Here is a 22,713-nt window from a genome sequence, read left to right on the forward strand (position 1 = left end):
TGTATCGGCGCCGCCTCGTGCTCCCACGAGGAGCTCGAACAGTTCATACACTTCACTAACACCTTCCACCCCAACCTTAAGTTTACCTGGACCATCTCTAACACCTCTCTCCCCTTCCTGGACCTCTCTGTCTCCATATCGGGCAACCACCTAGAAACCGATATTCATTTCAAGCCCACCGACTCCCACAGCGACCTAGAATACTCCTCCTCCCACCCACCTTCCTGCAAAAATGCTATCCCCTATTCCCAATTCCTTCGCCTCCGCCGCATCTGCTCCCAGGATGAGGCATTCCACTCCCGTACATCTCAGTTGTCCTCGTTTTTCAAGGACCGTAACTTCCCCTCCTCGGTGGTCGAGAACGCCCTCAACCGTGTCTCCCACATCTCCCGCACCTCATCCCTCACACCCCGTCCACGCAATAAGAACCAAAAAAGAATCCCCCTCGTCCTCACGTACCACCCCACCAACCTCCGGATCCAACGCATCATCCTCCGACACTTCCGCCATCTGCAATCCGACCCCACCACCAAAGACATCTTTCCCTCCCCACCTTTATCTGCTTTCCGGAGGGACAACTCTCTCCATGACTCCCTTGTCCGCTCCACACTCCCCTCCAGCTCCACCACACCTGGCACTTTTCCCTGCAACCGCAGGAAGTGCTACACCTGCCCCCATACCTCCTCCCTCACCCCCATCCCAGGCCCCAAGAAGACTTTCCACATCAAGCAGATGTTCACCTGCACATCTGCCAATGTGGTATACTGTATCCGCTGTACCCGGTGTGGCTTCCTCTACATCGGGGAAACCAAGCGGAGACTCGGGGACCGCTTTGCAGAACACCTACGCTCGGTTCGCAACAAACAACTGCACCTCCCAGTCGCGAACCATTTCAACTCCCCCTCCCATTCCTCAGACGACATGTCCATCCTGGGCCTCCTGCAGTGCCACAACGATGCCACCCGAAGGTTGCAGGAACAGCAACTCATATTCCGCTTGGGAACCCTGCAGCCCAATGGTATCAATGTGGATTTCACAAGTTTCAAAATCTCCCCTCCCCCTACCGCTTCCCAAAACCAGTCCAGCTCGTCCCTGCCTCCCTAACCTGTTCTTCCTCCCACCTATCCCCTCCTCCCACCTCAAGCCGCACCTCCATCTCCTACCGACCAACCTCATCCCGCCCCCTTGACCTGTCCGTCCTCCCTGGACTGACCTATCCCCTTCCTAACTCCCTACCTACACTCACCTTTCCTGGCTCCATCCCTGCCTCTTCGACCTGTTTGTTTCCTCTCCACCTATCCTCTCCTCTATCCCTCTTCTATCCGCCTCCCACTCTCTCCCTATTTATTTCAAAACCCCCTTCCCCTCCCCCTTTTCTGATGAAGGGTCTCGGCCCGAAACGTCAGCCTCTCTGCTCCTATGATGCTGCTTGGCCTGCTGTGTTCATCCAGCCCTGCACCTTGTTGACCCCTATACATGGCCTTCTTTAACCTTACAAAGGCCTTTGACACTGTCAAGCGGGAAGCATTATGGAGTGTCCTTCTCAGCTTTGGCTGCACCACGAAATTTGTCACCACCCTTTGCCTGTTCCACATTGACACAGAAGTCATGGTAATGACAAATGGCTCCACCACTGACCCATTCCCTGTTCGGACCGGTGTCAAATGGGGCTGCGTCTTTATTCCAACACTGTTCCCGATCTACCTCGCTGCAATGCTTCACCTCACCACGAAGCTCCCGACTGCAGTACAGCTCACACACAGAACCAGCGGGAAATTGTTCAACCTCCATCTGCTTCAAGCCAAAACCAAAGTCACCCCAATCAGTGTCATTGAGCTGCAGTGCACAGATGTGCTTAACTATGTGCAAACTCAGAAAATTAAACATCGCAGTTGAAATATTTAGCAAGACTGGAATCTGAATAGATCAAAGATTGCAATAATTCCCATATTATTTCTCAATTTTTTTCATTTTCTCCTCAAAAGTTATTAAAATATCATAAACACACATATTCATTGTTATGTTTCCAACTGTTATTGCTACTGGACAACTTACATCCCAGAATGGATCTCAGATATTAACAGATCATATCTTGTCTTTTTATAAATTTACTGTGGCAGTCTTTCTGAGATAAAGCACACAAGATTTAATTTTAATAATAAAACAGAAGTTTATTCCAAAAATGAAACAAAAATAAAATAAACCAAACTAAGCTACCCAAATATCAGATTTCAGGATGTATGGCAAATCTCATCTACTCCCACACCATCATTTTAGCTACCAAAAAGCTGGATAAATTTGCCTTCTCTATCATTTGTAAGTTTGACTTAACTGCTTATTTTCAGCTCCATTCTTGTGAGCTCTGAAGCCATTTTTTCTTGACTCTCACAACTGAGATCTTAGAATTTCTCAGTCTTTTAACAATCAGTAGAGTTCCAAGCAAATATTCCTGGTCTGAAAGTTTTACAAACTGCACTCTTTTACTGAGGTAACTTATTTGCTTAATTGCTTTAAACAATCTCCTTTACCTAGGAAAGATGATAGATGCACCTAACTTCAATTAGGTCTCCTTCAAGCTGTCTAAAATATTTCCAATATCTAGACTTTTCTAAACTAAGATCAACCCTTGATCATTCTAAACCCAAAAGCAAGCTAACGTCTTCATTTTCCCTCTCTTACCAGAAAACCAATATAACCAAACATCTATTGACACTTCAGGTGACACCAGTTTAAGACCTTGGTTCCAGGAAATAGACCTAGTCAATTTTTAATCCCCTTCACAAAAATAGACTAACACCCATTTGCCACCAGCTTTAAATCTAAACTCTAAAAGAAAATTATATTTATATGTAAATCATACACTTTTCATCACATTCTGTAAGAGCAGCAATCCTTGGACGATGGAGGCTATCATACTTGTATCTGATGAAAAGAAACTAAGAGGAGCAATAGTATGCCAAAAAGCCACCTGAACACGTTCCTCATTCACCAAGCCCATGGCTAATCTTCCACCACAACTCCACTTTCCAACAAAATCCTTTGGTCTCTTAGTCTCCAAAGCCTAAATTCACTTGATTAAACTTCCATGTATCTTTCAAGGGTGAAAGTAGTAATTGAGAGCAGAAACTACGCCTGGTTTTCCTTAAATTTGTGTGTAAGTCTTGCTGCTATACCTCGTACAACTTTTATCAGCTAGTTCAGCAGGGGAAACGTAGTAATAGATAAACTGCAGATTCAGAATTCTATTTAAAAGAGAATAACTTAGGTAATACCATAAGACTACCCCTCATTATTGAATGCACCCTATAGTTTTTCCTGTTGAACACACTGTTGAAAATATGTGTAAGTTGACAATATTTGGCTTTATTGTACTCACTGTAAAAACTGTCTAATGTCTGGTCCCATATTCCTCTGATGCACATTTTTGCTCAACACCTTCATGGTTGAAAACTTACACACGAACAATTAAAATCGTCTGAGAGTCCTTTATATGTTTCCCAACATGAATAGCCAGCTTATGACAAAGACAGAATTAATAGCTCACAGCTCAACATGAATACAATGATGCAAATGCCTTAATGGAGTTTCTTCCTAACAAATAGCTATCTCACAGTTCACTCACTCATAATAACCCAAAGGATCACTAACTGAACCAGCTGCCAAGTCTGTCAATAAACTGAATCACATCATCTATAAAAATAGAGTACCATTTGAAGCATTCCTGAATTAGACTTTAGTGTCATTACAAGAGTTGTGATGATCCATGTGTGGAAAAATGCTGAATTTTCATTTTGTGAAATATTCTCAAGGAATTCAGCAGGTCTGGCAGCAAAGAAGGTTAAATCAGTTTCCAGATAAGAGATCATTCAGTTCCAAGAATTACCCATGTGAACTGGGATTACCATGGGGATGAACAGACAAGGTGCAAAGGCTAAGTGGAAAGCTAATTACTGCGATGTAGGGTTTCAGTCTGTCTTTCTGTTTTACAGTGAATCTGGGTGGTAGGAAAGGAACAAGATTGTCTCTGAATGAAAGTTTTCTATTTGGCAGTTTTTGAACAGATTCTTATGTTGAAGCAGGTTTTTGAGAAAAGGACAGAGCAAGTGTTTCTGTGTTATAAAACTGGAAAGAACAGGGGGCTGAAAACAGGAAGGTCAGAGAACTGTGGATTGAAAAAGAATCACTGCTGCCAGGGGCTCTGACAAAGACTTTTGTATCCTCTTTAGCCACAGGTGACGTCCCAGATGACTGGAGAACAGCCAGGGTTATTTCTTTGTTTAAGGAGGGCAAGAGGGATAATCCGAGAAATTATAGACCAGTGAGCCTTACATCAGTGGTAAGGAAATTATCGGAAAAGAATCTTAGAGACAAATTTTTCTCAAATTTAGAAAAGAATGTACATCACAGGGAGTCAGCAAGGCTTTATGAGAGGGAAGTCTTGTCTCACAAACATGATTGAGTTTTTGAGGAAGCGATGAAGATAATTGATGAGTAGGGCAGTGGATGTTATTTACATGGATTTTACTAAAGCATTTGACAAGGTCCCTCATGGTAGGCTGGCCCAGAAAATTAAGTAACATAGGATCCATGGTGAGATGACAAATTGGATACAGAATAGGCTTGGTCATAGACAACAGAGGACATTTTGGAGGTGTGTTTTCTGACTATAGGTCTGTTATCAGTGATGTTCTGCAAGGATTTGAGCTAGGACCTCTCTTGTTGGATCAAAATGCCGGTGGTTTGATTGCAGATGATGCAAAAATTGGTAAAGTTGTGGATAGGGAAGAAGATTATTAAAGGATACGGCAGGATATAGATCAGTCGGAAAGTTGGGTGGAGAAATGGCAGATGCAATTTAATCTGGACAAGTGTGAGGTGATGCATTTTGGGAGATCAAATGCAAGAGGAAAGTATACAGTTAATGGCAGGACCCTTAGCAACATTAATATACAGAGGGATCTTGGGGTTCAAGTCCATACAGCACCCTGAAAGTGCAACGTAAGTGGATTAGGTGGTAGAGAAGGCATACAGCGTGCATGCCTTCATCAGGCAGGGTACTGAGTATAAAAGTTGGCAAGTCACACTGTAACTGTATAAAACTTTAGTTATGCCACATTTAGAGTGTTGCGAGCAGTTCTAGTCCTCACACCATAGGAATGATGTTGAAGCTTTGGAGAGGGTGTAAAAAAGGTTTACCAGAATGTTGCCTGGATTGGAGTGTATTAAATATAAGGAGAGGTTGGACAAACTTGGATTGTTTTTGCTAGAGCATTGGAGGATGACAGGCTACTTGATAGAAGTATATAATATTATTAGAGGCATGGATAGTTAAGAGTCTTTTTCCCCCAACATGGAAATGTCACATACTACTACAAACATATTTAAGGTAAAAGGGGGAAAGTTTAAGGGAGATGTGTGAAGTACGATCTTTACACAGAGGGTGGTAGGTGCCTGGAATGTGCTGCCAGGGGAAGTGGTAGAAGCAGATACGTTAGCAACATTTAAGAAGCATTTAGACAGACACATGAACAGGAAGGGAATAAAGGGATACAGACCATATGCAGGTAGATGGGATTAGTTTAGAATGGCATCATGGTTGGCACAGAAATGGTGGCTGAAGGGCCTGTTCCTGTGCTGTGCTGCTCTATGAAATCTATGTTACTTTGTCAGTAGTAACTATGTCCAGGGACTTTGGATGGAGCTGCTGAATGTGAGTCAAGGCAAGTGGATAGTGAGAGATACTGCACAGCGATGGCTGAGATGAAAAGAATGAGAGATTGCACATGTTGTCACATTTATTTGGAAAGAAATACAAACACTTATAATTATTTAAATGAATGCTAAATGAGTACCTCACATCTGTCCTTACTCATGAGAAGGAGGATGCAAGTACAGAATTAGAGAAGATGGACTGTGAAGTACAAGAATATTGTCCTTCATTGATAGAGGGATGGAGTTTAAAATTAGGAGGGTTGTGCTGCAGCTGTATAGGGTGCTGGTGAGGCCACACCTGGAGTGGTCTGTACAGTTTTGGTCTCCTTACTTGAGAAAGAATGTACTGGCACTGGAGAGGATGCAGAGGAGGTCCACTAGGTTGATTCTGGAGTTGAGAGAATTGGCTTATGAGAAATTAAGGAGACTGGGACGATACTCATTGGAATTTAGAAGAATGGGGGGATATTATAGAAACACGTAAAATTATGAAGGCAATAGATAATATAGAAATAGGGAGGTTATTTCCACTGGCGGGTGAAACTAGAGCTAGGGAGAATAGTCTCAAAATAAGGAGGTGCAGATTTAGGACTGAGTTGAGGAGGAACTTCTTCACCCAAAGGATTGTGAATCTGTGGAATTCCCTGCCCAGTGAAGCAGTTGAGGCTACCTTGTTGGATGTTTTTAAAGCAAAGATAGATAAATTTTTGAACAGTAAAGGAATTAAAGGTTATGGTGAGCGGCCGGAAAAATGAATCATAGAATCCCTACAGTGTGGAAACAGGCCCTTAGGCCCAACAAGTTCACACTGGCCCTCCGAACAGCATCCCACCCAGACCCATCCCCATGCCCGTTTTCCCTGTAACTCATCTAATCTCCCTGAACACTACAGGCAATTTAGCATGACCAAACCACATAACCCGCATTTTTTTGGACTGTGGGAGGAAACCGGAGCACCCAGTGGAAACCCACGCAAACACGGGGAGAATGTGCAAACTGCACACAGTCGCCCAAGGTGACTTGGTAATCAAAAGTTGGCTTAGTGACAGGAGACAGAGTGTGGTGTGGGAAGACTTTTATGTGATTGGAGCCTGGTGTGCAGCTGCCTGCCAAGGAGTCAGTGCTGAATTCCATATTGTTTGTGATATTCATAACTAACATAGATGAGAATATGGTGGGGATGGGGTGAAGTCGGGAAGTAAGCTTGTGGGTGACACAAAGATGACTTTATAAACAAGCGCTTGTCGGGTTAGCAATCCAGAAGAAGGAGAACTTGGCGTGGGATGGAGATTAGGGTGAAAGTGTAGGAGAACTTGGGGCTAGATTGAAAGAGTCGCTAAAATTATTGATCTAATGTTTTCCAGGTACTTAGGAAGTAAACAGATTGCCAGTATCTAATACCTAGAGGTGCAGTTTGCAAGTTGAGAGATAATTGGTGAATTATTCCACAGTGGTCGATATCCTGTCACCTCGTCACCCTTTATTTACACATGAACATTCCTTGACTTGAGTACTGCCTCTTCAGAGTCAGCTATTGGTGTGGCATTATCTCTGACACTCCTGTTTATATCTTTCAGCCAGGGCTTCCTGGTTGGACCAGATTAGCAGCCCCAAACAGGGAGCTCATATTCTGAGGTCCACCTGGCTGAACTCATTACAAAAACCTGCAGAAAAAACCTTACAAACAATTAGCCAAAAAAGCAAGAAAAAAGCACCACTTCCCCTCTTCAATGAATTCCCACACTGCCTCCAAATTCCCTGAACTATATTTTCACTTGGGCTGTGTCTCAGTCTGAGTGTGATCTCTCCTTCCTGACCATGTGAAACTTACTGATCATATTGATTATATATAACAAATAGTAATTCTTGTTAAATACAGAAACCTGGCTCATGTTTTCTGTCAATCTACGTCTAAAATATAGGTACACTGGGGAATTCTGCATACTTATTGAAATCTTTAACTACGTAACAACTCCAGGAATAGCAGGGCTTGATTCTAGCACGCAACGCTAGTGAGTCAAGACATATGTCAGTACAAGGCACTCATACAGAAAACAAGAGTGTGTTTACCGCCTCTGAATTTCCAGTTCCTCTTGGCATGGACCATTCTGCACTTGTGGAAATAGTTGTGAATTCTGTCGTGACAGCGTTGGACCTGGAACAGGAAACAGAAAATTATTTTTCAAGGATACCACATTACATATAAATAAGAGGTACAAAGGGCACACATACAAATTAATGTCACAGAGTGACTATATGTTTCCCCAAACAGAATGTAACTCTACAGCAACTATGTTATAGAATTTACATTGAGTTGTAGATGCAATTTGTATCCTTAACAGCTACAATTAGCATACAGAAAGTCTTGTAAACAAATTTCCTTTGAAGACTGTACCTTTAAACCCTGCCAAGAACAGCAAATGCTGTGTAACATCACAGTATGACCACATATTCTGTGCATTCTAGTGACAAATTGGCCGAGCACTCAGCCATTAGAAGTTACTAAATGTCAATCTCAGCATCCCTAAATTAGAGAGAGGAAATCGGCCAAGGTTTCCACTGCTGTTTGCTATACAGTGATCCCTACAGAAAGATACTTGATAGGAATGCGATTAGACTCTGCAGTGATGCTCCCGTAAGTAAAGAACCTAGCAAAACTCCTCATTCAACATCATAAAGGAGAGGCAATTGGCTTAGTGGTATTATCACTGGACTACTAATCCAGAAACTCAGCTAATGCTCCGGGGACCTGGGTTTGAATCCTGCCATGGCAGATGGTGGCATTTGAATGCGATTAAAAAAAGTCTGGAATTAAGAAACTACAGGAAAATCCCATCTGGTTCATTAAGGTCCAATCTGCCATCCTCACATGGTCTGGCCCACATGTGACTCCAGACCCACAGCAAGCGGTTGACTCTCAATTGCCCTCTGGGCAATGGAAGCTGACCTGATCAGTGATGCCCACATCCTGTGAATGAATAAAAACAAATGTGAAAAAGGCCATTTCGATAGAGTATGAGGCTATCAAGTGTTCAGTGAACTGAATGAATAGTGGGGGAGGAAAAAGGAGAATCCCAATCTGCTCAACTGTATTATTCTCCAAGAACGAATGTTAACCTACATCAATCGCCACTCGTCTTGTTTGTTCCTTAAATCATTTCTTCTGACAAAAGGCTTTGACAAGGTTCCATATGGAAAACTGACAAAGAAGGTAAAGGACATAAGATCCAGGATAACTTGACAAGATGGATCCAAAATTGGCTTAGTGGTAGGAGACAGGGGGTGGTGGTGGAAGGCTGCTTATCCGAGTGGCATACCACTGGGACTAGTGGCTCTGATTATCTGTGAATTATAAATGACATAGATGAGAGTGTGGGGGAATGAAAATAAGTTTACGGATGACACAAAGAATGGAGTGGTCTTAAGTTAAAGAAAAATATAGGTGTGTTGGTCAGATGAGCAGGTCAGTGGCAGATAGAATTGAATCTTGAAAAGTGGAAGAAGTAACAAGACAAGGGAGTACTCAATGAAAGGCTGGATACCAAGGGGCTCACAAAAATATAGAAATCTTGGGGTGCTTATCCACAGATTCCTGAAGGTAGCAACAAGGTTAATAGGATGTTTAAGAAGGCATACAGGACACATGACTTTATCGGTTGTAGCATCATGTACAAGGGCAGGAAGGTTATGATGGAGACGTACAAAACTTTGGTTAGATCACAGCTGGAGTTCTGGTCACCACACTAATAGGAAGGATGTGATTGCATTAAAGAGGGTGCACAGGAGATACATCAGAATGTTGCCTGGTATAGAGCATTTCAGCTAAGATGAGAGGCTGGATAGTTTCAGGCTGTCTTCTTTAGAGCAGAAAAGACTGAAGGGGAAACTATTTGAGTTGTGTAAGAGTATGTGGGGCTAGATAGGATGTATGGATTTCTTTATTGATTTATTGTTGTCATATGTACCAAGATGCAGTGAAAAGTGTTGTTTTGCCTGTTCTAAAGGCAGATCGTACCATACGAAGTACATCGGGGCAGCAGAACAGACTGCAGAATACAGTGTTACAGACACAGAGAAGGTGCAGGGAGAGGGATCAAAATTAACATTTGAGAGGTCTGCTCAAAAGCAATGTCCCTTAGATGACGGGTCAATAATAAGGGGACATAAATTTAACATGAAGAGCACAAGGTTTAGAGGCGCTATGGGGAGAAACCTTTTCACCCAGAGGATGGTGGGAATCTGGAGTGCATTACCTGGGAGAGAAGAGGAGGTGGGAAAACTTACAACTTTAAAAATTATGTGGATGGGCACTTGAAATGTCATAACATTGAGCCAAGGGCTAGATTCATGTAGATAGGTCAGTACAGACTCAATGGGCCAAAGGGTCTCTTCTGTGCTGTATGAGTCTATTTTGGGGGTGGGGGGGGAGAGGCGGTGGGGTTCGTTAGCTCAATTGGCTGGAAGGCTGGTTTGCAATGCAGAGTGGTGCAAAGAGCTGGGGTTGAATTCCTGTACTGGCTGAGATTACCATGAAGGTCACACCTTATCAAACTTGCCCCTCGCCTAAGCCCTGGTTATTATCAGGTTAAACTCCCCACCAGTTGACCGTCTCAAATGAGAGAGCAGCCCTCTGGTTCTCTGGAACTATGGTTATTTTACCTTTACCAATGACACTAAAATATTTTTGTGACAAGGAATGTTCCTGGCTCAACTGGGATGACACAGTGGCTCAGTGGTTAGCACTGCTGCCTCAAAGCACCAGCAACCCGGGTTCGATTCCACCCTTGGGTGACTGTGTGGAGTTTACACATTCTCCCCGTGTCTGCATGGGTTTCCTCTGGGTGCTCCAGTTTTCCACCCACAGTCCAAAGATGTGCTGGTTAGGTGAATTGGCCATGCTAAATTGCCCATAGTGTTCAGGGATGTGTTGATTAGGTGGATTACAGGGGGACAGGTTTGGGTGGGATGCTCTGAGGTTCAGTGTGCACTTGTAGGGCGAAAGGCGTGTTTCCAAACTCGAGGGCTTCTATGATTCTATGAACTGGTCTGTGGGTTGCTGAGTTTCTGTAAGAAATCTGTTGTGTACATTTTGGCACTCTACACCAGCATCCTCCATGATGATGGCATCACTACAACAGCCTCAGTACTTAACACCAACAACTGCCAATTTCCAGATGCCATCCTACAACTCATCCACTTCATCCTCGACCACGATGTCTTCACCTTCGACAATCAGTTCCTCATCCAGAAACATGGAACAGCCAATGGGGACCAAAGTTGCACCCCAATCCACTAATATTTTCATGTATAAGTTCAAGCAACACCTCTTTGCTACACAGGACCTCCAACACAGGTCCTCCAACCAACATGGTACACCAGATATACCGACGACATTTTCTCCTCTGGCTTCATGGCAAGGAATCACTGAAATGACTACATAGCGATATCAACAAGTTTCATCGCACCATCAGACTTATCATGGACTACTCTTCAGAATCAGTCTCATTCTTGGACACATGCATCTCCATCAAGGACAAACACCTCAGTACTTCACTCTACCATAAGCCCACCGATAACCTCACAATGCTGCACTTCTCTAGCTTCCACCCTACACATGATAAAGAAACCATTCCCTACAGACAACCCCTGCGCATACACAGGATCTGCTCCAATGAGGACAAACGCAACGGACACCTAAAGATGCTGAAAGACACCCTCATAAGAACTCAATCGCCGGTTTCGATGTGCCACAGCGAGAAACCGCAATGACCACCGCAGAAGACAGACTTGGGACACGACTGATAGAGTAACCTTTATCATCCAGTACTTCCCCAGAGCGGAAAAACTATGACACCTTCTTCGCGGCCTTCAACATGTCATTGATGACAACAAACATTTCAGCAAGATCATTCCTATGCCCCCACTTCTCGCCTTCAAACAACTGCCAAAGCTTAAACAGACCATCATTCGCAGCAAACTTCCCAGTCTTCAGGACAACATCGACCACAACACCACACAACCCCGCCATGGCAACCTCTGCAATATATGTCAGATCGTCGACATGGATACGACCATCACACGTGGGAACACCACCCACCACGGACATGGCAGATACTCATGTGACTCAGCCAATGTTGTCTACCTCATACGCTGCAGGCAAGGATGCCCCAAGGCATGGTATATTGGTGAGACCATACAGACCTTATGGCAACGGATGAATGGACACCGTATAACAAACACCAGACAGGAATGTTCCTTCCCAGTGGGGGAACACTTCAACGGTCAAGGACAATCAGCCTCCGATCTTCGGGTAAGTGTCCTCCAAAGTGGCCTTTAAGATACACAACAATGCAGAACTGCCAAGCAGAAACTGACAGCCAAGTTCTGCACCCATGAAGACAGCCTCAACCATGATCTTGGGTTCATGCATGTAACCCCCACCATACTGTTCTCTATTCGTAAAATCTTCCTTACCGTCCTGTTTGGACACCATCACCTCAATAACTTGTTACGATCTCCCTACCTTAATTAGTTTGTACAATTTTGGATTACTTGTTACTTTGGTTAGACTTTTGGCATGTGACTCTTATACCTATCATGTTATTCCAGCCATGTGGTTTGTCTCCAGCACCACCTTGTTTTTAATTTTGTGTAATTATCTCTCTGCCTTACTTAATCAGATTACAGGTCATCCCCTTCACTTACTATTCAGCTGTAGACACTTTACTCACACAATCTGACACTTTTGATCACCTGCAGAGATTTATTATTCAACACTTCACTCACACCATTTGTATGATTTCTGATCTCTCTGCCCATTGATTTCTCTGCCAATAAATTCTGTGCGCCAGTATGCTTTTCTTCACTTCACCTGACCAAAGGGGCAGCGGCCAGAAAGGCGTGTGATTTCAAATAAACCTGCTGGACTATAATCTGGTGTCGTCTAACTTCTGACCTTGTCCACCCCAGTCCAACTGGAACCTCTACATCATGGCTACCAGTCAGACAGTTGCAGATGTGGCAATGAAAAACAGTTGTGCAAAGCAAAGGATCGGGAAGACACCTACATGTCCATGCATGGAGGTCAGTCACTTTGTCTGAAATATGATAAAAAGGAAACTACAAGGCTCACAATCTCATGGAGCAATAGAAATGATTTAGTGGTATTTCATGCAAACTAAACCAACTATAATATTGCAATCTGAACCACTGACTTAAGCAGCAAAAAAGAAAATATTAAGTTGGAAATTCAGTAGTAACTGAACATTAATTCATCTGTATGGAATGCTAATTAAGGTGCAGAGTATGAAGCTAGGAGTGTGTGAGTGAGAGGATCTTCAGAATTTATGTCTTCTAAATTGCAATTTTGCTTTATATTTAGCAATTAACTAAAAACTACCTTTTTAAAGTGGTACGTTTCTGTTTAATAAGCATAAGCTAAGTTTCTTCCAGGCTGAAGCAGAGGTATATAAGCTCTTGGAGTAAATGTAGGTAATCCGAAAGTAGAATTAATGTATATAGGCCAGCAGAGAGTTGATGGGCCAAAGGACTTCTTCTGTGCTTTTTTAACTCTATGACTTCCAGTTCCTTCTCAGGAAAAGATTCTCATCTCTGTCTTGACAGGGCACCCCCTAGTTCAGGAGTGACACGCAAGAGGAAACGTGCATCCCAGATTCAACTTGTCAAAACCATTCAACATCTCATACACTTCAATAAAGCCACCGCTCACTCTTCTAAATCCCAGCCTGTCCAACCTATCTTCACAAGAAAACCCAACAAGGGGCACAGCCACTGTGAGCAACTTCAGCAGAGTGAGACAACGGCTGAGTGAGTAAAGCAAGTATACGATTGCAAATTTAGTTTGAAGTGGAAATTTGGTGTAAAGGGGAATTTAAGGAAGCAAGCAGGATGCTCTCTAAATTGAAAGGTGAGTGGGAGACGATAAAAAGAGTAGATCAAGAGGCTGACCTGAAGTGAGATCTGCAGCAACTGACGTTATATAGCACAGCATGATGTGAGTGCAGAGAAAGAAGCTGACTGCTGAGCATGGCAAGTGAACGTTTCTAATCTTTAAAGTAAAATATCTTCAGTTTGTGATTAGGTCTTCTCTTTTTCTTCTCCCTTTTCTTAAAAAAATAAGAATTTAAAAATTGGGCAGGTGATGGCCTAGTGGTATTATCGCTAGACTATTAACCCAGAAACTCAGCTAATGTTCTTTTTGTCCTTATTCATTAACAGGATGAGGGCATCACTGGCTAGGCAGCATTTGTTGCCCATCCCTAATTGCCCAGAGGGCAGTTAAGAGTCAACCACATTGCTGTGGATCTGGAGTCACATGTAGGCTAGACCAGGTAAAGATGGCAGTTTCCTTCCCTAAAGGACATTAGTGAACCAGATTAGAACCTGGGTATGAATCCTGCCACGGCAGATGATAGAATTTGAATTCAATAAAAAATATCTGGAATTAAGAATCTATGATAGTAAAATGTAGGGTATGCAGGGTAGTTTGATCTTAAGAGTAGGATAATAGGTCGACACAACATTGTGGGCCAAAGGACCTATACTGTGCTGTACTGTTCTATGTTCTATGTTCTACGTACTGATGACCATGAAGCTGCTGTCGATTGTCGAAAAACCCATCTCGTTGACGAATACCCTTCAGGGAAGGAAATATGCCATCCTCACCTGGTCTGGACTACATGTTAACTCCAAACCTAAAGCAATATGTTTGACTCTCAATTGCCCTCTGAAATGGCACAGCATGTCATTTGGTTAAACCAATCATGACATAGACTCACAGAAATGAAGCCATATAGATCACCTGGCATTGACCAAGGCACCCGAAAAGACAATGACGGAAACAGTCCTGTCAACCCTGCAAAGTCTGCCTTACTAACATCTGGGGGCTATTGTCCTAATTGAAAGAGCTGTCTCACAGACTGGTAAAGCAACAACATGACACAGTCATACTCACAGAATCATATGCTTAACAGGCAACTCCCACCAGCAGGTGGGACAGACCCAGCAGATGTGGTATACAGTCAGGAGGGAGTTGCCTTCAGCATCGTCAACATTGACTCCGGACCCTATGAAGTCCCAAAGCTTCATGTTAAACATGGGCAAGGAAACTTCCTGCTCATTACCACATATCATCCTCTATCGGCTAATGAATCGGTACTCCTCCATGTTAAACAACACTTGGGAGAAAGCTCTGAGAATGGCAAAAGCACAAAATGTGCTCTGGGTGGGGGATTTCGATGTCCACCACCAATAATGGCTCAGCAGCAGTACTACTGATCAAGCCGGTTGGGTCCTAAAGGACGTAGCTGCTAGACTGGGTATGCAGCCAATGGTGGAGAACCAATAAAAGGGAATCTGCCAACTGCAGATGCATCTGTCCATGGCAGTATCAGAATGAGTGACCACCACACAGTCCTGGTGGATCAAAGCTCTGTCTTTACATTGAGAATACCCTCCATCATGTTGTGTAGCACTATCACTGTTCTAAATGGGACAGAGTTCGAACAGCTCTAGCAACTCAAGACTTGGCGTCCGTGAGGCACTGTGGGCCATCAATAGCTGCAGAATTGTACTCCAGCACAATCTGTAACCTCATGGCCCGGCATATCCGTCTCTCAACCATTACAATCAAGCCGGGGATTAACCCTGGTTCAATGGCGAATGCAGAGGGCATGCCAGGAACATACCTGAAAATGAGGTGTCAACCTGGTGAAGCTACCTAACAGGACTACTTGCATGCCAAACAGCATGTGCAGCAAGTGATAGACAGCGCTAAGCAATCTCATAACCCAAAGATCAGATCCACACTTCGCAGTGCTGCCACATTCAGTCGTGAATTGTGGTGGACAATTAAACTACTCACTGGAGAAGCTCAGCTGGTCTGGCTGCATCTGTGAGTTAACGTTTCAGGTCGAGTGACCCTTCCTCAGAACTCCTCCTCCTCCTCCTCCAGTTCTGAGGAAGGGTCACTCGACCAGTAACGTTAACTCTGTTTCTCTTGGCAGATGCTGCCAGGCCTGATGAGCTTTTCCAACAATTTCTATTTTTGTCTCTGATGTACAGCATCTGCAGTTCTTTTGGTTTCTAACTCCCTGAAGGAGGTTTCACAAATATCCCCCTCCTCAATGATGGAAGAGCCCAACATATCAATGCAAAAGATAAAGCTGAAGCATTCGCAGCAAACTTCAGCGAGAAGTACCAAGCAGATGATCCATCTCGGCCTCCTCCAGTGATCCCCAGCATCACAGATACCAGTCTTCAGCCAATTCAATTCACTCTGCAAGATACCAAGAAACAGTTGGACGCAGTGGATACTGCAAAGGCTTTAGGCCCATCAACATTCCGGCAATAGTACTGAAGATTTGTGCTCCAGAACTTGTCAGGTTGTTAGTGGATCCCAAGAGGAGGAAGTCGTGGAATGTCTAGGAGATAGTTGTTTGGATCAGCTTGTGGTAGAGGCCATTTGGGAACAGGTATTTCTGGATTTCAATATCATGGGCTTCCACCTTAGCTAACAGTATTTTGTTTAGGGCTTTATCAAAAGCCTTCCGAATGTCCAAATGTACAAAATTCATCAACTTACCTCTCTCTACCACCTTTGTCACATCTTCAAAAAAACACTATGAGGTTTGCCAGGTGTGATCTACCCTTCATGAACCCATGCTGACTCTTCCTGATAAACTGAATTTTTTTGAGGTGATCAGTTACCGTATCCTTGATGACAAAGTCCAACAATTTCTCCATCACAAATGTTAAGCTAACTGGTCTGTAATTCCCTGGTTTCTCTCTGTCACCCTTCTAAAGAACAGAGTCACATGAGTAAATTTCCAATCCAGATTCAGAACTCCTGAATCTAGGGAACCCTGAAAGATTATGGTTAGGACATCGGCAACATGCTCTCCTACCTCTTTTAACAGCCATAGGTGGAAACAGGGCCAGGGGCCAGAGCCAAGTATGCCTCTGCTGGCAGGGGAATAATGCAAGATAGAGAAGTTATGGATTCCACGGTGTTTCTTCCCTGACAAGCAGCAGCCCAATAGCTGGTTAAGATCCACTTCTCCAGAGCCAATGCCTGTCAGGTGCATCAACCAGGTACTGCATGGTGTGCAAAGGTCACTATGTTATGTGTGTCAAGGCTGCAGACCCCACCTGCCTGGCAGCCATCGGAATTCTAGAACTGGATGGCTGTGCAAACTGGGACAAGGCCACTCACATCACTCCCCTCCATGGCAGTGGTGATGAGCTCAACCAGTTGTTGGAAGAACTCACCACAGCCCAGGGCAGGTTCTGGCAAACACCCAGAACATGCTGATGTCCAAGACAATCAGGCACCTCAGCAAGGTAAAGGGGCATGATAAATAAAACTGAAGGAACAGCAACATAGAGACAGAATCTGAGACTGTAGAAAGAATCTGAGGATTTTCATCTCCCATGCTTCCTGTTCCTTCAACCAAAATACATGGGACTGATCTTGCATGAAATTTTGCCCTCTTAATTGAGTTCTCAGGGGCTTTATGTGGCATTTCTAGGCTGAATCATACGCTTTTCCTTGTATTTGGAATTCTGGTCAGCACCCACAACCATGCTCAAACAGTATTCAGTGACATCAAGAAGGGAAGAAAGGAAAGAAATATTAACATCCAAACTAGTAAACAGAGCTATTTATGAGTGTTAACCAAACTGTAGTATCTTTTTCCATCTCCTTCAATTTCCCTTTGGGTTGGTTCACATATCCAACTTAAAAGTTTTCATCTCTATTCCTCGCCTCCCCACAAGTACAGCTGACCACACTGGTTTGATTGGTTTCAAGGCTGGTATTACTTTCTCTTCCTTTGATCCTCATGACAAATTGTTTTCTTTCTTTTTGTCATGGTACAGTCAGGTTTAACAAAATAGGTTAATTGCAGAAAATGACAACTTGATTTGGAACAACAGCATTACATATGAAGATATGTGTAGGGTAGTGACTAAGCTACTAACGACATGGAGACAGGGACAGACAAGTTGAAGTAAGAGCGAAAGAAGGTGACAGATAAGAATGAATAAAAGAAGAGGCGGAGACTTCATGGACAATCAGCAAGGAATTAAAGTTATTATCCAAGGATCTTGTGATCGGTCCAGCTTCAATGCAGATTTAACCCAATTAATGACTGCTTTCAGTTTGATTCTTGCACTTGCTACAAATTATGTATGTGGTTTGATACGCCAAGAAAAATCTTAAGACAAAACCAAAAACAATTAAATCTTGATTCAAACTATGAATCTTAACTGTGCAACATTTATCAACTATCAATAAAACACATCACTATGAGAATAATCTTTCCATTTAGAGAGACTCTCACAGCATTTACCGACAATTTCAAACCTACTTGCAAGATTAAATCCGCCAATCATTATTAATGCAATATTTTGTGGATCTTAGAAATCTGAAGTCAAACCAAAAACATCTGGGAATATTAAGCAACTAACATTTTTCCTGAAACACAAGACTGTTTTTTCTCTCTCTACAATTGCTGCTGGTCCTGCTGTATGTTCCCAGCACTTTCTGTTTATTTCATTTATTATACCACATTTTATAGACATTACTGATTGAGAAAATAAAAACAAAGCACAATGATTTCCTGATGAAATGATCTGACAGCTCCACAGCAAATGTTCAGTGTTGCTGCTCCACTAAAGTACAAAGATTAATGACACCAAGATCTAAGGTGCAAAATGAACTGTACAAAAGCTCATAAACGTACCACTTATTGATTATATAAACTTGATTACACAGGACTGAACACTCACTGTTTACTACAATTGTCATAACTCAGAACAGAGAGACACTTGAGATGTGCAAGCATTCTGAAATATAAACAACCCTACCATACCGAAGTAGTCATTTAGACAATCTCTTCATCATGCATGGGTAAATCTGTGGTGGGCAGATTATTAAATATTTACAAGTTTGTACATCAAGTAAAGCAGCAGCAGAGCAGAAATTTCTTATTTAACTATACATAACATCTAAAAAACACTTACATTTTAAATTGAAGGTTTGGTCCCATTTCTGGCAGCACAAGTAGTGCCATCCATCATTACTTCCATCCTGAGCTCTGGAACTCTGGCCATGTTCATTTGATTTCTCTGTCTGTACGTGAATCATTGCTTCAAACTCAAATCCCAATGCATCTTCAACCATATTATTCACTCTCAGTAGAATCAAGTTGCCATTAGGCAAGTGTGTTCATAGGTGAGTAACAGAGGTACCTTTTAATCTGTGTAAATCCTTATCAGCCATGAGGCATAACTATTTCTAGATATCATGGGTTAAGTTTGCCTATTTCAGTACCCTGTTCCTTGTTAGAATGCTCTGCATTTCCTGGTCCTACTAAATAATTAATATTTGTTTCCAGTGAGTCAGATGCTGATTGCTCAATTCTGCAAAACCCCAATGGTTACTGCCATTGCGATTAAACACCTCTTTCAATTAAAGTGCATCTACCAAAGGTCAGGAAACAATTTTTCTCAAGGATGGATAATGGTATGGCAGGGAAGAGAAAAGCTGCTAAAAGGGACCATAAGTGGGTAAAGATGAATTGGTTGTGCTGAAAGCAGCCCATATGATGGCAAGGCCTGGCATGTAAGGGTGGGTAAAGGACATTAAAAAAAGGTGTTCGGGCCCTAAAATTATGGTATCAAACGTTTGCCTTCTTAAATGCTTGCTGCAGCTGCTTGTTAACTTCCAGTGACTAATGAACAAGGACATGTGGATCTGGCTGGACATCAAGACTTCCCAATTTTTCACCATCTAGGAAATAATTATGCATTTCTACTTTTCCTATCAAAGTGGGTAATTTCACATTTTACCACATTGTAGTCCAACTGTCATGTTCTTATCCACTCACTTACCCTGTCTAAATCCAGTTGAAGCCTCTTAGCATCCACCTGATTTGATTTATTGTCGTCACATGTACCTAAGGTTGGTGGAGTTGAGGATAGTGTGGACGGCTGTTGTAGGTTGCAATGGAATATTGACAGGATGCAGAGCTGGGCAAAGAAGTGGCAGATGGAATTCAACCCAGGAAAGTGTGAAGTGATTCATTTTGGAAGGTCGAATTTGAATGCAGAATACAGGGTTAATGGCAGGATTCTTGGCAGAGTGGAGGAACAGAGGGATCTTGGGGTCCACGTCCATAGATCCCTCGAAGTTGCTACCCAAGTTGATAGGGTCGTTAAGAAGGCAAATGGTGTGTTGGGTTTCATTAGCTGGGGGATTGATTTAAAAGCCGTGAGGTTACGCTGCAGCTCTATAAAATCCTAGTTAGCCCGCACTTGGAATATCGTGTTCAGTTCTGGTCGCCTCATTATAGGAAGGATGTGGAAGCTCTACAGAGGGTGCAGAGGAGATTTACCAGGATGCTGCCTGGACTGGAGGCCGAGTCTTATGAGGAAAGAGCGAAGAAGGATGAGAGGTGGCTTGATAGAGGTGTACAAGATGATGAGAAGTGATGGCCTAGTGGTATTATCACTGGACTGTTAATCTAGAGACCCAGATAATGATCTGGGGACCTGGGTTCAAATCCTGCCACGGCAGATCATGGAACTTGAATCTAATAAATATCTGGAATTAAAAGTCTAATGATGACCATGAATCCATTGTCGATTGTTGGAAAAATCCATCTGGTTCCTTTAGGGAAGGAAACTGCCATCTTTACCTGGTCTGGCCTACGTGTGACTCCAGACCCACAGCAATGTGGTTGACTCTTAACTGCCCTATATAGGGATGGGCAATTAATGCAGCCTAGCCAGCGATGCCCTCATCCCATGAATGAAGAAAAAAAATGAGCGGCATAGATAGAGCGGATAGTCACAGGCATTTTCCCAGGGCGGAAATGACTATCATGAGGGGGCCGAATTTTAAGGTGCTTGGAAAAAGGTACAGGGGAGATGTCAGAGGTAGGTTCTTTACACCCAGAGTGGCGGGTGCGTGGAATGTAGAGTCAGATACATTACAGATATTTAAGCGACTCATGGATAGGCACATAGATGATAGTAAAATGAAGGTATGCAGGTAAGTTTGATCTTGGAGTAGGGTGATAGTTCAGCACAACATCATGGGCCAAAGGGCCTGTACCATGCTGTACTGTTCTATGTTCTATATATCCAACTTTTGAAACCTATGGAATCTGCCTCCCCCACTCTCCCAGGCAGCACATTGCAAATTCTAACAACTTTGAGTAAAGGTGTTTCTCTTCATCTCACTCCTAGCTCTCTTGCTGACAATCTTGAAATTGAGAGTCCTAGTTACTGACATACCAATTAGTGGAAACAGAATATCCTTCTTTACACTGTCAAAAATGTTCATAATTTTGAACACCTCTATAGATCACCTCTTAAGCTTCTCTGCTCCAAGGGGAATAATCCCAATTTCGGTCATCTTTCCTTGTATCTTAAAATCCCTCATTCCTGGTATCGTTCTAGTAAATCTCCCTTGCACTCTCTCCAGGTCTTTAACATTCTTCCTTAAATAACGCGCCCAGAACTAAACAATATTCTAAATGTGGACTGATCATGGATTTGTAGAGGTATAGCATCACCTCCTTGCTTTTATATTCAACACCTCTACTTACAAACCCAAGGATCCTACAAGCCTTCTTAACAATTTGCCTGGCAATCTTCAGAGAATCATGCACATGAACCCCAAGGTTCTTCTGCTCCTGTACTCCTCTCAAAGTTGTATTATTGAGCCTGTATTGCCACTCCGGGTTTTTTCTAACAAAATGCATTACCTCATATTTGTCTGCATTGAAATTCATCTGCCTGGTGTCTGCCCACTTAGCCAATTTGTTAATGTCCTTCTGAAGTCACTCAGCATCATCGTCACGATTCACTATTCTCCCTAGTGGAGTATCATCTGCAAATTTAGAGATTTTGCCAACACCCATCTCCAAATTGTTTATATCAATAGGAAAAAGCAAGGGTCCCAAAACCAATCTCTAGGAACACTACTTTCAACTCATCTCCAGTCTGACAAATGCCCATCAATACCTACCCTCATTTCCCACTTTTTTATAGTCAATTTGTATTCCATGCTGTTTAAGACTCATCAAGCCCAACAATTCTAATTTCAATCCCAAATCAGATCTAAGATCTGCAGTCCTGCCACATCCATTTGTGAATGATGGTGGACAACTAAACAACTCGCTAGAGGAGTAGGCTCCACAAATATCTCCATCTTCAATGAAGATGGAAGAGCCCAGCACTTCAATGCAAAAAAATAAGGCTGAAGCATTCACGGCAAACTTCAGCCAGAGTGCTTAGTGGATGATCCATTTTGGCCTGCTCCAGTGGTCCCCAACATCACAGTGCATACAGTCCTAGTCACCACACTACCAGAAGGATGTGGATGCTTTAGAGAGGTACAGAAAAGGTTTACCAGGATGTTGGATATGGGGAATTTTAGCTATGAAGAAAGTTTGGATTACTGGGTTTGTTTTGACTGAAACACAAGAGGTTGAGGGGCAACCTGATAGAAGTTTATAAGATTGTGAATTGCATGGATAGAGTGGAAAGTGAGGCTTTTTCCCAGGGTGAAGGGGTCAATTACTGGGGGACAAAGGTTCAAGGTGCAAGGGGCCGAAGTTTAAGAGAGATGTGCAAGGCACATTTTTCACACAAAGGGTTGTGAGTACCTGGAATGCTTTGCCAGAGGAGGTAGTGGAAGCAGACACGATAGCAGCATTCAAGAAACACCTGGACAAATACATAAATAGGAAGGGAATAGAGGGATACAGATCCTGTAAGTGAAGACAGTTTTAGTATAGAAGGGCAAAATGAGTTAGTTCAGGCTTGGAGGGCTGAAAGGGCTGTTCCTGATCTGTACTGTTCTTTGTATCATAGATTCCAGTCTTTAGCCAATTCAATTCACTCCACATGATATCAAGAAACAACTGGAGGCAGTGGATACTGCAAAGACTTTGGGCCAATCAACATTCT

At 43.0% G+C, this 22,713-nt stretch overlaps 1 protein-coding gene across 2 annotated transcripts in view; it reads right to left on the minus strand.

Annotated features, from left to right (window-relative positions):
• enah (ENAH actin regulator) overlaps window positions 1–22,713 on the minus strand; it is a 281,703-nt gene that overhangs the window by 107,412 nt on the left and 151,578 nt on the right. For both annotated transcript variants that reach the window (XM_048597460.1, XM_048597461.1), the window contains one exon: window positions 7,783–7,867. In XM_048597460.1, the coding sequence (XP_048453417.1) occupies window positions 7,783–7,867 (85 nt within the window). The remainder of the gene's footprint in view (window positions 1–7,782; window positions 7,868–22,713) is intronic.

Source organism: Rhincodon typus, chromosome 5, assembly GCF_021869965.1.
Source record: "Rhincodon typus isolate 14 chromosome 5, sRhiTyp1.1, whole genome shotgun sequence".
NCBI lineage: Eukaryota > Metazoa > Chordata > Chondrichthyes > Orectolobiformes > Rhincodontidae > Rhincodon > Rhincodon typus.